Genomic DNA, 17,019 nt, shown 5'->3' with positions numbered 1-17,019 from the left:
AGGGTCTTCACATTTTAAGGGCAAGAATTAACATTATGGAAGAGAGAATAGAGTCTTATTCTTGAGAATGAAGAGTATATCTGCCAAAATGGTAAAGATTATCCCAATAGGCATGAAGAGTAGCAACAGCAAAGGTGAGCATAAGCATTCCTGATAGTGAGGAGACCTTCAGTGCTTAGACTTGAGATTGAAGAGAATTACAGCATTACAGTTATTCAGAAACAAGTTTGAAGAATTTTAAAGCGGTAAGAAAGTAGGCACAAGACCAGAGCTATTTCAGGGCATTGCTGCCAAAAGATGTGTCCACGAGAAGAGACTGTCACCAACTCCATGATAGTGTTTTGTTCTCCATTTTGAAGGAAGCAAATTTTTGGCCTAACTGAAAGAGACATTTCTGAGGTTCTTGTGAGCGAAGTGTCAACAATGTTAACTTTTTGCTACATATTAATTGTCTGCCTCTGATTAATCCTATTGCCTTTTACAAAGATTTTGTAACCATCAAGCATGTTGACTCCAGGTAAACAAAAATCCACTTGACATGTTGCTTATTTTTTCCTGCATTCATTTTGTTATCCAAGGGCAAGTATATAAAGTCTATTTAAACGGGCACACCACCCAGCACAGGTGCAGTACAGTACACCCCTTACCAGATCGGAATTATCTAACAGCATTCATGGTTAAATATTGGTGTGAAGTCAACTTACGATTTTTGAGAAAGGCCATATTTTATGACATTCAGCAGACAAACATTAAAAATAAAAAAAATAAAAAATATTGCATATTACAACTTTAACCATTTATTGTATATGTATGGTGTTATCTTTGTTTTTTCTCATGATATTTTCCCTGGAATTCATCTCAGGTCTGAATAGTATGAAAAAACATTTTGGAAGAAACATACAGATGAGAAGAGCCCAACTGGATGCTTGAATAGCAAAGATCTCCATAGCCACTATGTATTTGCCTTGAGCACTGAGGGAGGCCGGGATATACGATATCCAGACACTGAGGAAGGCCAACATGCTAAAGGTAATAAACTGGGCTTCATTGAAGCTGTCAGGAAGTCTTCGAGCCAGGAAGGCTACAATAAAACTAATAGTGGCTAGAAGAAAGAGATAATCCAACATGGTCCAGAAAGCAATGGGTGATCCCTCATTGCAGTCAACAATGATGATTTCTGGTTTAATATCAGTGTTATATTGTGCAAAGGGAGGAGCATTGGTTATCCAAGTGATGCACAGGATGAACTGTAAGAGACAGCAAATGAAAATAATAGAGTAGGAAACTCTAAATGTTGTCCATTTTCTCAAACTGCTCCCTGGTCTAGTGGCCATAAAAGCAAAAACAACCATTACCGTCTTGGCCAATATACATGCAACACAAAGTGTGAAGACCAGACCAAAAGAAACCTGACGTAGGAGACATTTATCATGATCAGGGTAACCAATAAATCCTAAAGAGCAGAGGAAGCAAAGACTAAGAGATATCAGCAGGAGACAACTTAGGAAGTAATTGCTAGCTTTTACAAGAGGTGTATTTTTATGGTGGATGAAAAGCCCCAAGATAAGGATTGGAATTATCGAGGATATGATGGCGGTTGCAGTTAAGGTGGCTCCTAATAAATCATCATAAGACAGGAACTCCATGGATTTTGGGAGACATTTGGATTTTTCAGAATTTGGCCATTGGTCCCTTGGACATCTGAAGCAATTCAAGGAATCTATAGATAGAAAAGAATATTTTTGTATCTCATAGTGAGATGTGCAATAACAGCTAAGTTACAGAATAATGAAGTATAGGTAATGAGAGGATCTTGATCCAAAACCACAAACCTTTTTAACTTACCATATAGAGGACGGAAGCACATGAGTTTGAGGGGCAAAATTAACAGATTATTGTGAATGGGTTCAAGAACTAAGGGAACCAAGGGGCTAACGTGTCACTGAAATGTTGGTTGCTCTCAACTTGCAATGGTTAGTCTTATTTCTGATTGTATAGCTGCTTGAAGTGTTAGTAATGAGCCTCATGTTCTACAATACTTCTCCTTCCCCAACACTTGTCAGTTAATCACACTCAGGTCTGCTGTTCTCCAGCACATGTCATCACTACAGTGAGTAGAGCGGACTGTTTGTCAATGTTATTATGGGGCCGTGTTCTTCTTTCTCCTGTGTATTGCTGCATGCTTATGATTGGTCAGAGTTAGAAATACGGCCCCAGTGACTCTCTTGGTTAAGCCCACTTCTACTTACTTTTGTTTTTAAAAAAAAATATTTAGGTACCAAATAATTTGATTTCTAATATCTCAACGAAAAGGTGAGATTAATAAAATAAAGTTTTATTGTGCTCTGCAGCTCCTATTATATTGTGTGTCCCGTTCAACATAAAAAATTTGCTGAAAGGTCCTCTTTAAAATTTACTTTAGGGGAAAACAGAAGAATGTAGTTTGAGTATGAATGTCTGAGATTTTTAATGTATTTGATTTTGCCTCCATGGATCTCCGCTAAGCAGTTGATAAGAGAGGTACTGATACTGAGCTGAGCCAGGGTAGTAGGTATAGCCCCTTCAGATACTGAAGTTCCCCCACAACTGTGGTAGAACCTTTGACCACCTGAACCATATTTACACAAAGGACAATAATGGAATGTATTGGACAACCTTTTTAAAGGAATTTCTTACATTTTTATTCTGTGTAAGGTAGCTTGGGGTCAAGAACAAATTTTTTTTTTGAAACTTGTGATAAAGTGAAACTACCTGTGTGATTTGAGATCTCTCCTTGCAGACATGGTATACAGGCATAGCAGCATGATGGTTTCCCTTGTAGGACAGCCTTCCAGAATCCCATGGTGCAGTTCTCACTACAACTTGAAGTTGGGACCTGAAGACATAAAAAAAATGTTTTCTGACTTTAAGATGTCATGTATTTGAGATGTAAAATCTAATGGACAGAGTGTGCTGCAGATACTGGATAAAATTAAATCATGTTGTCATAAGAAAAAATAATTTTAATTAAGCAAATATAATAAACTTATTAAGATTTTACATTGCAGGTAATTAATAGACATGGGGTAAAAAGAGTCCTGTGTAATTGCTCTTCTCTTCATAAATCAGTAAGGATGTTGCTACTTACCTTCCCTCCCTAATCTGTCCTTTCTTCACTAAGTCACTCCAACCTTCACTCATTTTCTCTCTACCATATTCTTACGCTAAGTCACTTATGATATGTGAGGAGCTGAAGGATATCTTTAAAATAATCATTTTGTGATAATATCTTAACCATCTGGGGGTTGTGATTAGTGATGAGCGAGCACTAAAATGCTCGGGTGCTCGATGCTTGGGTCAAGCTCATTGGAATACTCGGGTGCTCGGTCCAAGCAACGAGCTCAATGTAAGTCTATGGGAAACTCGAGCATTTTTCTGGCGGTCCCCCCTGGAGAATTCTCCCACGTTGGGATGGCATTGAGTTAGCAGGCTGGATCGTAGCAGAATGCTGCCATCAACCTTGTCATCCTTCAGACACTGTGGAGCACAGGCATGCTTGCACTCCACAGTGTCTCGCTGCGATGGCATCCAGAACAGCGTGGGAGAATTCTCCTGCTCACGCGGTAACGTCATTTTCCGGCACCCTATGCACAGGAGAATTCTTCCACGCTGTCAGTAACGTGCATGAGGTGAGCCGAGTTCATTGGACATGAACTCGGCTCATCTGGATGCCATTGCAGAGAGACACTGTGGAGCGCAAGCATGCCTGCACTCTGCAGTGTCTCGAAGGATGACAAGCTGGATGGCAGCGTTCTGCTACGATCCAGCCTGGGCGATATGGTAAGTATAGTTTAAGTTAGAATATTAAAGTATTGTGTGTTTATTTCAATTAAAAGATTTTATTCTGGGTGTTGGTGGTTTTTTTTCACTTTCACTATGGAGTTAGTAATGGGAGTGTCTTATAGACGCCTCCCCATTTCTAACCTGGGCTTGATGTCAGATAGCATTATAAGCTGACATCCACCTCAGCCCTATTACCCCAATGCCACTGCTACAGGGCAGTGGGAAGAGCTTGGCTAAGTGCCAGAATTGGCACATCCTATGGATGCGCCATTTCTGGGGTGGCTGAGGGCTGGTGTTTCTAGCCTGGGAGGGGGCCAATATTCATGGCACCCTTCCTGTGCTATTAATATCAGCCCCCAGCTGTCTACCTAGCCTTTGCTAGCTATTAAAATAGGGGGAACCCACATCATTTTTTTGGGGGTCCCCCATTTTAATAGCCAGTAAATGCTAGGTATTCAGCTGGGGGCTGATATTTGTAGCCTGGGAAGTTCCGTGGGTATTACCCACTTCCCAGGCTTCAAACATCTGCCAGAGACATCTGCTTAACCTCTTAGAGACTAAAATTAATGGGAACCCCATGCCAATTTTTCTTTAATAAATCCTTTATTTTAACCCTAAATGACAAGTACAGTAACCAACACTTATTATATATGTGACAGACATGTTTCTATCTATCTTATCAATGTGTGATGCTCTATTCTTTCTGTTCTAAATTGTCAGGTACCGATGTTATAACTGTATGGCGCTGATGAATTGCCGGCTTTTCATGTTTCACTGAGCACTGTTCCCATCAATTTGGGCAATTGCTGTAATGCCACATCCAACATGGCTGCGGCACTACAGTGAGTGGCAGGAAATCCCTGCATGTTGATTGGCACACTTAAGAGCGCCAAACATGCAGGACGGGGACCCGATCTCCCGCCCAAGCATCGCGCAAATACTAGGTGAGCTCCGAGCATCTCGAGTACTGAGATGCTCGGTCGAGTACTGTACAGAGGCGAGCATGCTCGCTCATCACTAGTTGGGATATGAATTTCAGTCTGTCATTGTTTTGTTATAATGTTACTAGATTGTATTGAATTTGGTGAGAAATTAAGAGATCAAGAATAGGTAAATTTGGACACATTCATAACTATTGCTACATCCATCGACCTCCTCCTAAATGACTAGTCTTCTTTACTTCCTCATTTTCTCTTCCTCTTATATTCCCCCATCTTTCTTTTTTTTTCTCCATTTATTCTTTCATTTTTTCTTTTCTTTCTCATCCACTCCCCCCAATATTGATGCTTCCTTGTTCTCTCACCAACTCTCTTCCATGTCACTCCATACTCTATTTCTCACATGTCCTCTATCACAGCTTTCCTATCACCTCCTCTATGATTTTTTCTCCCTTTTCCAGAGTTGTTCGTTAAATTAGTTGTTCCCTATTAGCTACAATTCATTCCTTAATGTAGTTTGCTGTTAAAAAAGGACTTTACTCATCTTCCAAGGTTCCACTGGTAAATCTCAGCTGCGGCTCTTAGTGTCCGGTGTTAGCTGTGACACTGACGTCATGTTGGCAGCACAGCAGCCAATCAGCAAGCTCAGTGGTGGTGAGAGGGACATTCCCCTTTAAACATAATGCACTAATAAGAGCCGCTGAGCTCACTGATTGTCTGCCGCTCAGTTGAAGCGACGTCAGCACCACAGCCAATGCCAGGCACCAGAAACAGTGGCAGAGGCTCAATAAGATAAGTAAAGTGCAGTTTTTTTTTTTTTTTTTTACAGGAAACTGCATTATGGGTCGAAATTTTACAGAGAGGGAAAAATCCCTTTTTGGCTCATGAGTCCTAAATCAAAATCTGTAACAGGGTCCCCACCTAACTTGTGCTGTTGAATATAATGGTGTCATCTTGAGGACATTATCAAGCTCTAAGAACCAGATATGACTTCTGCTTTTGTATCCCTATAAATATTTCCTTGCCTTTTCCCTTACTTTGCTCCCTATCCATGGCTTTCTTATCCTTCTCTCCCTTTTTTTTCTATATCCCTCTTTCTCTCCCTCTTTCAGTCTGTACTTCCTTTATTGCCTTCCTGGCTCCCAACAGATGTAGCCATGGTCAAAAGAACACAGATAACACAGCACTGAGATATCACGACACAAAAAGGTGTAATCTGATATCTAAGTAGAGATCAATCAAAGGCTTTTGCAATATTTTCATTTTTTAATCCACTTAAGTGAGATACCTTTCTAAGAAAATGTATCATTATGGTGCCTTTATTGTTTAGTTACATTTGGCTACCTATCTCATTTCATACTTTATTTACTCTCTTTTTCAATCTCTCCTTTTTCTTCATTTCCTCTCTTGTTCCCTTTACCCATAATTTCACACTTTCCCTGTCTCTTTCTTTCTCACCGCATTCTTATCTTTTCCTCCTTCTCATTGTATAGTATGTCCATCACCAAAGTTGGAACTTAAAGCACTTGTGCAAAATCTGTATATAATGAAAAATGCCAATGCCAATAGAGCTGAGCAATGGAGAAAAAAAATGAAAAATTTCTGAGATTCTAGAAGGACCTTCATTTTCCCAGTGAGAACATTTAAGAAACCTAAAAGTAACCCTTTTTTGATAAAAAAAAGCACTGGCTTTAAAATGTACCAGTTGAAGTAGATTCAATACTGGAAAAACTCTTGTAAAGTATTGGAATAAAAAAATAACTCTATGCCAAATATCAAAAAAGAACAAATAGTAACATAATTGTTGACAGGTAGATGCTTGGCACAAATAGCTTAGCAATAACGTCCACCAATTAAGAAATAAACAAAGGGAGACAAATGTTGGTCCCAGCAGGCAAGAACATGAAATTCAAAAATAAAGACAGAAAAACTTTCCTTATAGTTTTACAGTATTAAATATAGAAAGAAAACACAAGTCCATTAAGTTCAATTTATAACCTAACCAGTTTAAACCCTATGGGACTGATGCTAAATCGAAATGAGCAAACTCAAGCTGTAAAGTTCCAGGTACGTAGGTGACCAGTGCTGAACTCCGAATATGGACTTCTCCTTGAAGTCTGTTTTACTGTTTGGAGTTCCGCGCAAAGTCCGGAAGAAGAGAGAGTGACAGAGAAAGAGTGACAGAAAGAGGAAGAGAATCTGTAGGGATTATTCGGCTTCCTTTTGTATCCCCCTATCACTTACCATGACCATTTCAGAACTGCAAAGTTTGTATTCCCATTGACTTCTATGGTGCTCAGGTTCTGGTTAAAGTTTGGGTAGAGTTCTGGTACCCAAACAAAACTTTGGACTAAAGTTCCGAACCAAACAAACCCTAACTTCCAAGGGTCCGCTCTAAGTAATTGATTCATTTTAGGGAAAAACATTCCTTTCCAACTCCACATATGTCAATGAGATAAATTCTCTGGATTAGATTCCGGTCTTCAAAATCTAACAGTTATACCCTAATATTGTATGTTCCAAGACAGCCATCCAGGTCCACCATGAGCTTAAAAAATATTATCTCAAATTAAAACCTTGAAATATTGCTGACGATATTATCTTATTCATGAAAGATCCAAGAAAAGATTTAGGGAATACGCTATCTTTGATAGAGAAATTTGGAGATGTTGCAGGTTTTAAAAATATTAACATGAAATGCGAAATTCTACTACTTATTGATGAAGGGAAACAGGAGAGGCGAGCCGACATGTGTGGGATCCCAATAGCGAAAACATCTATTAAATATCTAGGGGTTCATCTGGGCCGCTCCGCAGATACAGTAAATAACCTAAACTATTCGCCTCTAATATCCAAAATGGAGAAGCAATTGCAGGGCTGGAGTGGTCTGCCACTAACCTTGTTAGCAAGAAATCACTTAATTAAAATGATGTGCTTTCCAAGATTGCTATACCCCTTATAGACAATTCCTTTACTGCTTAAACGCAAAGATATTCGTAGATTACATAAAGCATTCTCATCTTTCTTGTGGAAGGAAAAAAAATTAGGATTAGTTTGAACACTCTAATGCAAGCTCCTGAGCGGGGATGACTAAATGTCAGAGCATACAATTTAGCTTGCCTCACCAGACACGTAATAGATTGGCTTAGGGGATCGGAGAGACATTCGGATATTAAACTAGAGGGCGAATTTTGTAGTCCTTAGGCCCTGGCCTCGCTGCTACATTCCCCTACGTCATGTCTCATGCAAAGGATGAGAACATTGTTCTTCCACTGTACAAAGCACTGGTCAGACCACACTTGGAATACTGTGCTCAGTTATGGGCCCCAATATATAGAAAGGATATAAATGAGCTTGAAAAGGTACAAAGGAGGGCAACAAAATTAATAAGGGGAATGGAGGGACTGCAATACCCAGAGAGGTTGGCAAAACTAGGACTATTCAGCCTGGAAAAGAGAAGGTTGAGGGGGGACATAATAAATGTGTACAAATATGTTAGGGGACAGTATAGAGACCTTGCCCGGGATTTGTTCAAAAGGAGGGATATTACGGTAACAAGAGGGCACTCACTAAGACTGGAAGAGAAAAGGTTTCAGCACCAGCATAGGAAGGAGTTCTTTACGGTAAGAGCAGTGAGAATATGGAATTCACTGAGTTAGGAGACGGTAATGTCGGATTCACTAAACCAGTTCAAGCGGGGACTGGATGCTTTTCTAGATACCAGGCAGATTTCTGCATATACTTAAAAATAGAATAAAATAGTAGGTTGATACAGGGATTTATTCTGACTGCTGGTTTCAGAGTCGGGAGGGAATTTTTCCTCAGGTGAAGATTGGCTAAATCATTTGGGGTTTTTGCCCTCCTCTGGATCAACTTTAGCAATTACAGAACTAACAGGTCGAACTTGATGGACGCAAGTCTTTATTCGGCTTTACTAACTATGAGCACTATGAGTACTATGTATTGGCCCGAAAATTAGAAAATCCATAATATGTTGCGACACGCTGTTAACTTGGAAAGCGGTACGGAAAAAGATGGGGCTTTCGTGGAAAGTGTCTAAATACTTGGAACCTTGGGCATATTCGAATTTTAAGCTGGGAAAGGAAAAAAAATCTTTAAGGTATGGAAGGAACAAGGGGTGAGACGGATGAAAGATATCATGCATGTGACAGAAAAGAGATGGATGACTGAGAAGGAAGTGGTGGAACAATTTAATCTCAGTCCCTTTCAAAGTATACAATACGCACAGCTTAAAGGCTGGATTATGAAAGATTTGTGTTCGATTGAGAGGGAGTTATGTAAAAATGTTATAGACAAATTACTAGAGGGTGATCTATATGCTTTGAATGTATCAAGAATCTACGGCACGTTGAGAGAAACTCTATTCCCGACAGGCGAGCAAACAATTTTCAAGGGCTGGGTGAAACAGCTTATTGACCCGGACATAGCTGGTAAGATCCTACAAGGATGGGCAACAATGAAAAAAAACGTGATTAATGAGGCATGGAGATACCCAATTTACGATTATTCATAGGGCCAATTATGGGTTCAATGTCCCGATTCGGGGGGAGAGTGGAATCCGACGGAGGCCCTGCCCGAAATGTCAAGAAGATAATACTGACATGTTTCACGGGTTATGGAGATGTAAAACAATTCAAATTTTTTGGAAGAGTATTAGGAGTCTGGTTAAGAGGATCTGGGGGAAATTAGGCATTAGATCCATACTTCTGGATTTTTCATTACAGAGGAGAAGGGTCTGAAGGGGAGGATATAGGTCAATGGGGACGCAGACACACCCTAATACACAGTATCATGATCTTGGCAAAAAAAATGCATTCTACGAAATTGGATATTGGAGAAGGTTCCCTCCGTGAAGGAAGTGGTGTCCAACCTAAAACAGCTGATGCTTTTAGAAAAATTGGAGGCAGAAAGCCATAAGATCAAAGTGACTGGGAAATTCATTGAAAAGTGGAGACAATTACTAGAAAGGAAATGCTCACAAGAAGAAATCGTGGGAGTGGTTCAGCCATTTTCTCATTCCGAGTGGTACTTATTAAACGACATTCAAGGCACTTTGGGGATCTTGAAGGTCTAGTTAGGTGGTTCCGGGACACTTGCAACCATGTAACATGGACAATAGGGCAGACAAAAATTAAACAAACAGAGTTGCTTGGCTAGATGAGAGTTTTATTTCAGGTATGGAAGACGTTATACATTACATAAAGTGCTGCATTTTGGGAGGGGAGAAGGGTAGGGGGGATTTTATATCTTTGAGTATTATTGTAAAGATTTGATGTGAAATCTTTATACAGTACAGACCAAAAGTTTGGACACATCATCTCATTTAAAGATTTTTCTGTATTTTCATGATTTTGAAAATTGTACATTCACACTGAAGGCATCAAAACTATGTATTAACACATGTGGAATTATATACTTAACAAAAAAGTGTGAAACAACTGAAAATATGTCTTATATTCTAGGTTCTTCAAAGTAGCCACCTTTTGCTTTGATGACTGCTTTGCACACTCTTGGCATTCTCTTGAAGAGCTTCAAGAGGTAGTCACCGGAAATGGTTTTCACTTGCCCTGTCAGGTTTAATAAGTGGTATTTCTTGCCTTATAAAAGGGGTTGGGACCATCAGTTGTGTTGTGCAGAAGTCTGGTAGATACACAGCTGATAGTCCTACTGAATAGACAGTTACAATCTGTATTGGCCATCATTACTTTAAGAAATGAAGGTCAGTCAGTCCGAAAAATTGGGCAAACTTTAAAAGTGTCCCCAAGTGCAGTTGCAAAAATCATCAAGTGCTACAAAGAAACTGGCTCACATGAGGACCGCCCCAGGAAAGGAAGACCAAGAGTCACCTCTGCTTCTGAGGATAAGTTTATCCGAGTCACCAGCCTCAAAAACCGCAGGTTAATAGCAGTTCAGATTAGAGACCAGGTCAATGCCACACAGAGTTCTAGCAGCAGACACATCTCTTCAACAACTGTTAAAAGGAGACTTTGTGCAGCAGGTCTTCATGGTAAAATAGCTGCCTTGAAACCACTGCTAAGGACAGGCAACAAGCAGAAGAGAAATGTTTGGGCTAAAGAACACACGGAATGGACATTAGACCAGTGGAAATCTGTGCTTTGGTCCGATGAGTCCAAATTTGAGATCTTTGGTTCCAACCACCGAGTCTTTGTGCGACGCAGAAAAGGTGAACGGATGGACTCTACATGCCTGGTTCCCACCGTGAAGCATGAAGGAGGAGGTGTGATGGTGTGGGGGTGCTTTGCTGGTGACATTGTTGGGGATTTATTCAAAATTGAAGGCATACTGAACCAGCATGGCTACCACAGCATCTTGCAGTGGTATGCTCTTCCATCCGGTTTGCGCTTAGTTGGACCATCTCTGGGAACTCCTTGAAGATTGTTGGAAGACCATTTACGGTGACTACCTCTGGAAGCTCATCAAGAGAATGCCAAGAGTGTGCCAAGCAGTCATCAAAGCAATAGGTGGCTACTTTGAAGAACCTAGAATATAAGACATATTTTCAGTTGTTTCACACTTTTTTGTTAAGTATATAATTCCACATGTGGTAATTCATAGTTTTGATGCATTCAGTGTGAATGTACAATTTTCATAGTCATGAAAATACAGAAAAATCTTTAAATGAGAAGGTGTGTCCAAACTTTTGGTCTGTACAGCACTCATGCTTTATCCAAATGTTAAAACCTTTAATAAAATTTATTGTTCAAAGAAAAAAATACCTTGAAATATAAACACTCCATAATAAATTGAGATAAATATCCTTAAATATTCTTATATTAGAGGGTAATTCTCATCTCCATAGATAGATGGAACAGTGCTTGTAAGAAAAACACTTATGAAACTTACTGTTTATTAGAATTCATGACTGTTCTGTAGATATTACCACTTTTTTTTTTTCTTTACAGATTGTTGCCTAGGAATTCAACCATCATTGCTGTCTAGCTTGTAAGCACTGGGCTGAAGTTGGCCAGGATTAAGAGGTAACAGTGCTCTCCAGTAATACTGACCAGTTTCAAAACAGTGCTAACAAGCTCAATAGAAAAGAGCTTGTAAGCACTGTGCATGTTTTGTTACCTAACAGCAACGGTCGGTCTTCAATGTATCTAGTTGTAATCAGAAGAAAAGTGTACTCAATATCAGTTGAAAATTTTAAAAGACAAAAAATTGCTAAATTCTTTTTATATACAAACTTCAAACAAAATTAATTTATAAAATTGTGAATAATCATTTAAGCAATACAGGTAGATTTGCCCAAGATGAATAAAATATGTTGGAGACAAATAATTTAAATGAACAAATTCCATTGACCTTCAAAATGAGAAGTCTGCGCTAAGACCGGACTTGGACAGAACTAATATCAAAAAGACTGACCAGCACCTCCAAACAGAACAAGACTAGTGTGAACAGGTGTAAGCTGAGAAGACCAAGTCAATAAAGCTAAGAAAAAACAGCTGCACTATGAAATTCTATAAGATGCACACATTGAATATATGAAATTGGAACTGCATGACTGCTATAGAAAATATAGTAAAAATGAAGGTACTTAGCGCACAAATTGGCCAATTTGTGAGAGCCCAACAGCCGGTGACAAGATGTACCCGTTTGTTGGGAGCCTAACTTAATATCATGTCTCTCCGGGGACTAAGAGTCTACAATTTTAAGGGCTGATAGAAAGATACGAGTGAGGAGAAGGGGAAGGGTGACAACTTGAAGCTTGCTCTGATTGCGTGCTGGGTTGCTTTTCCAAAATGAGCAAGTGATGTGTTTATGGAGAATCCAGATGTCCACAAGATATTTTCCTTCTGAGGAACCTGTATAGTGCCAAAAATTATTTGGCGGTAATATGCAAAAGAACTCCCATGCACAAGTGATCGCAGCACCACAACCAGAGCTTGTTGCGCCTCCTGAACCAGCAGCATGTGCTGATCACCTGTTCCAGTTTCGACAGAAGAAAAATTAAATTTGAATTTTTTGGCAAGCGCCCTCCACGTCAAATAACATCACCTGTTCAGCATATCTCATTATCATCATCATCCCTGACTCAGCTGACATTTGACTCTGTGTGGAAAATGTCCTTAGCTCCTTGCTTCCCTACCACCCCACCTGTTTCCTACATTGAGATTTGAATTAGGTCAGGGTTCTACTGTCCCTGCCAATGTCAATGCCCCTACTATAATGGATTGCAGAACCAGCAACACATATAGGCATTTGAATTGTGTCCAAATCTCTTCCAGCCCCATTTATTTGATGGAATTGAACTTCCGCTAATTAGAACATTAAAGGGAATCTATCAGCACGATTCTGTAATGCAAAGACGTTACTTTAATGATGCAGTAATGCAGATTCAATTGAAACCTTTAATGAAAAATCCCCTTTGTGGTTTTTCTTTAATTGCAATTTGAAGTTTTCGGCTATTTATATTTCGGTGCACAGGGGCCGAACTGTGCACTGGGCTTTCTCCTCACTTCCTGTGAATTCTCAGCCTATCTCCCTGTCTCTACATTACTACTTGTAGCTCATGTTTTATTATTGTATGCCATTTGCTTTAGTTGTCATGATTGATATGTATAAAAGAAGCTCATACTTCCCCTTTTATAGTTATAATGGTGGTCATTGTTAAAAGACAGAATACTAGGAGTCCAAAAACGAGGACCTACAATGATCCAGAGAACAAGGAACATTGGATGTTTTTGAACAGATAGATGTATGGCTGCCATTCCATGCTAATGGTTCATTTAGAGCCCCATTCTTTGGATAAGCAAAGGTCCAAGCGGCCACCCCTGTATTCTCATGGGATATATTCTTGGGATCGGTCCCTTGGTCACATTCCCAAAGATCAGCAAATTATCATATATCCTGTGGATAATGAAAGATTGTCATGTCCACAATCCTAAAATCACCCACATTCGTCTCTTCTAATTATCATTATTTGCTTTATTTCCTCCCACCTGTGTCCTTCCTGAACTCCACAAAATGAGACCTGTGTTCAGGGTTAGAGCCCAAGGAGAAGGGGCAGTAATATTATAGGTGCCAATCTTATCTTGAATCAGAGTTCCATCTGCCTTCAGCTGCCAGTTGACAATGGCATACAATCCAGGAGCATTTCCATTTTCATCAAAATATTTTTCATTTTCCCCATTTATGTTAACCCTGACTTTCCGCATATAGTATGTGAGCTAATGTGGGAGAGAAGATTTGAAAAGTATTAATAAAGTCTTTCTTAAATATCATTAACACTGCAAAAATCATAAAGACATGACACTAACACTCTTGTTAATGACATTCAAAAAAATAATTTTGCTCAACATGCATGAGGGATTTTCCACTTTCAGCAAAATGGGCTCCAAATGGTGTAGAATACCTAATTTTACAATCAAAGCAGGTACTCACGGTGCCAGGGTCCAGTGCCAGTATTCCAACTCTGCTTAGGTCTCGGTGTCATGGCTACAGTAGTGATTTCATGTTGTCCTCCATTGTCTATCTCGGCACAGATACAGAGCTCAATGGTAGGCTGCAGAGTAGATTCGCACTGTTGAGGTGGCGTCACCACTGGAGCCAAAATACCAGAACCCAAACAGTGGCTGCGAATGATTACTGATCCCTGGAAGGGTGAGAACCTGCTCTGTTCAAGCATCTTTGAACATTTGGGGTCCATTTTTCTAAAGTTGGAAAACCCTTTCAAGGAATAAAATAAGTTCTACTACTTGTAACTGTAATCATGACTGTATATTTTCCAGTTTTAACAGCATTGCTCTCATTTTGTAAATTGCCATCTGGTATAACAGCAAGACTCCTCAAAATTAAACAATGGTTTCCACAACTGCACTTGCAGCATTGTCCAAAATTTATTAATACATTATATTAACCCCGAGTCAGCATTTTTCCTCGCGACTGATCGCTGTGTTATTTAATTGCCTGTAACAGCTGCTGGAGGAGCAGAGATCCGCCCGCGACTGATAACTACCAGTGTCTATCTCTGACAGCGGCATTTAACGCACGCCGGTAGGGGGAAACACGGTTCTAAACCCTTATTGACGTCCCCGCGATGCAATCGCAGGAAGCCAATGGGTTGTCATGCCAGCCAGGTGTCTGCTGAGGAACCCTATGTCTGTCATCATGGTACTCATGTGAAAACCAACCCATGGATGGCATTCATGGGAGACAGTGAGTTCTGATATATACAGCAATGCTGTGGTATTTCTGCATAAAACAAAAGCAATCAAACAATCTCAAGTTCCAGTCCCCTAAAGGTTCTAAAAAATAAATTGAAAAGTAGAAAAAAAAGAATTTCAAAAATTATGAAAAAATGAAAAAAAAATATAAAAGTTTAAATCACCACCTTTTCCCCTATTAAAAATGAAGAAATAAAAAATACACATTTGATTTTTCTGCGTTCGTAAAAGTTTGACTTAATAAAATATATTAATCTGATTGGTAAACGGCATGACGAGAAAAAAAAAACTGCTATCATTCGGGTTTTTCAGCCGCCTTAACAACAGAAAAAAATATAATAACAGTTGATCAAAACATCATATCTACCCCACAGTGGTATCAATAAAAATAGTGACTTGGTGTGCAAAGAACAAGCATGCACACAACCGTATATCCCAAAAAAATGTAAAACGTTACGACTCTCTGAGAGTCCCGTTTTTCACAAATTTTTTTTTTTTCTCATCACTTAAATAAAATACACACTATACATGCTTGGTATCTGTGTAATCATACTCACCTAGAGAATTATATTGCCAGGTCAGTTTTATGGTAAAATTAACATTGTAAATAAAAAAATTGAAAAGTTGCACTTGGAAGACTAAAAGAGCTTGTCCTGTTCCTGAAAACAGGTTCCTCTTTCTCTGGAAGTCACAGTAGTTCTCTTCTTCAATTTTTTTTTGCATCTGCAGCCATGATTTCCTTTCCCTATTTGTCACAACAGTAACATAGTCTTACTATTCTCCACTAGAGAAAGCAGATACTCCCATTCTCTTCAAATAAATGCAATTGTCTTACTCTAATATTCATAACAATTTACCATTTTACCCCATTAGTCTCAGCAGTTCCTACCATTCTTACATGAAAATCAAGAATTATTGATAATGAAGCTAACAGATGTTTTACCCAATGTATTAGGACATTACCCTATAGTACCTATGGCCAAGGAGAAATCCACAGGTTTAACTGACATGATGCAGATTAACATCTTCACTGGAGGTCAATTCACATGTGGATATTTTTTTCCCAGGAATAGAATAAATGAGCACCTTGTCATCTAGTACCAGCAAAGTTAAAGACATTTGTTCCAAGACATAGTATGAAAGACTAGGCACTCTTGTATATACAAGTTATGAAGGCAAATAGTTTATTTTGTGCAATCCAAAATAGTGTAACGTGTGCTGTCCTTGGTGCACACAGAGACTACAAGTCCATTTTGTGGAATCCAAAATAGTGTAACATGTGCTGTCCTTGGAGCACACAGAGACTACAAGTCCATTTTGTGCAATCCAAAATATTGTATATTGTAACGTGTGCTGTCCTTGGTGCACACAGAGACTACAAGTCCATTTTGTACAATCCAAAATAGTGTAACATGTGCTGTCCTTGGTGCACACACAGACTTCAAGTCCATTTTGTGCAATCCAAAATAGTGTAACGTGTGCTGTCCTTGGCGCACAAGGAGACTACAAGTCCATTTTGTGCAATCCAAAATAGTGTAACGTGTGCTGTCCTTGGCGCACACAGAGACTACAAGTCCTTTTTGTGCAATCCAAAATAGTGTAACATGTGCTGTCCTTGGTGCACACAGAGACTTCAAGTCCATTTTGTGCAATCCAAAATAGTGTAACGTGTGCTGTCCTTGGCGCACAAGGAGACTACAAGTCCATTTTGTGCAATCCAAAATAGTGTAACGTGTGCTGTCCTTGGCGCACACAGAGACTACAAGTAATTTTTGTGCAATCCAAAATAGTGTAAGGTGTGCTGTCCTTGGTGTACACAGAGACTACAAGTCCACTTTGTGTAATCCAAAATAGTGTAACGTGTGCTGTCCTTGGTGTATACAGAGACTACAAGTCCACTTTGTGCAATCCAAAATAGTGTAACATGTGCTGTCCTTGGTGCACACAGAGACTACAAGTCCACTTTGTGCAATCCAAAATAGTGTAACATGTGCTGTCCTTGGTGCACACAGAGACTACAAGTCCATTTTGTGCAATCCAAAATAGTG

General features: G+C 39.4%; 1 protein-coding gene across 1 annotated transcript in view; it reads right to left on the bottom strand.

Moving 5' to 3' along the window:
• Positions 1-797: 797 nt before the first annotated feature.
• LOC141167405 (extracellular calcium-sensing receptor-like) overlaps positions 798-17,019 on the bottom strand; it is a 31,713-nt gene continuing 15,491 nt past the window's right edge. The window contains exons 4-5 of the mRNA XM_073654812.1: positions 2,752-2,875; positions 798-1,720 (exon numbers count right to left, since the gene is read on the bottom strand). Of these exons, the coding sequence (XP_073510913.1) occupies positions 798-1,720; positions 2,752-2,875 (1,047 nt within the window). The remainder of the gene's footprint in view (positions 1,721-2,751; positions 2,876-17,019) is intronic.

This window comes from Phyllobates terribilis, unplaced genomic scaffold (genome assembly GCF_046119375.1).
Source record: "Phyllobates terribilis strain yellow unplaced genomic scaffold, ASM4611937v1 Scaffold_11__3_contigs__length_659146591, whole genome shotgun sequence".
Classification (NCBI taxonomy): Eukaryota; Metazoa; Chordata; class Amphibia; order Anura; family Dendrobatidae; genus Phyllobates; species Phyllobates terribilis.
This window is presented reverse-complemented; position numbering and strand designations above follow the sequence as displayed.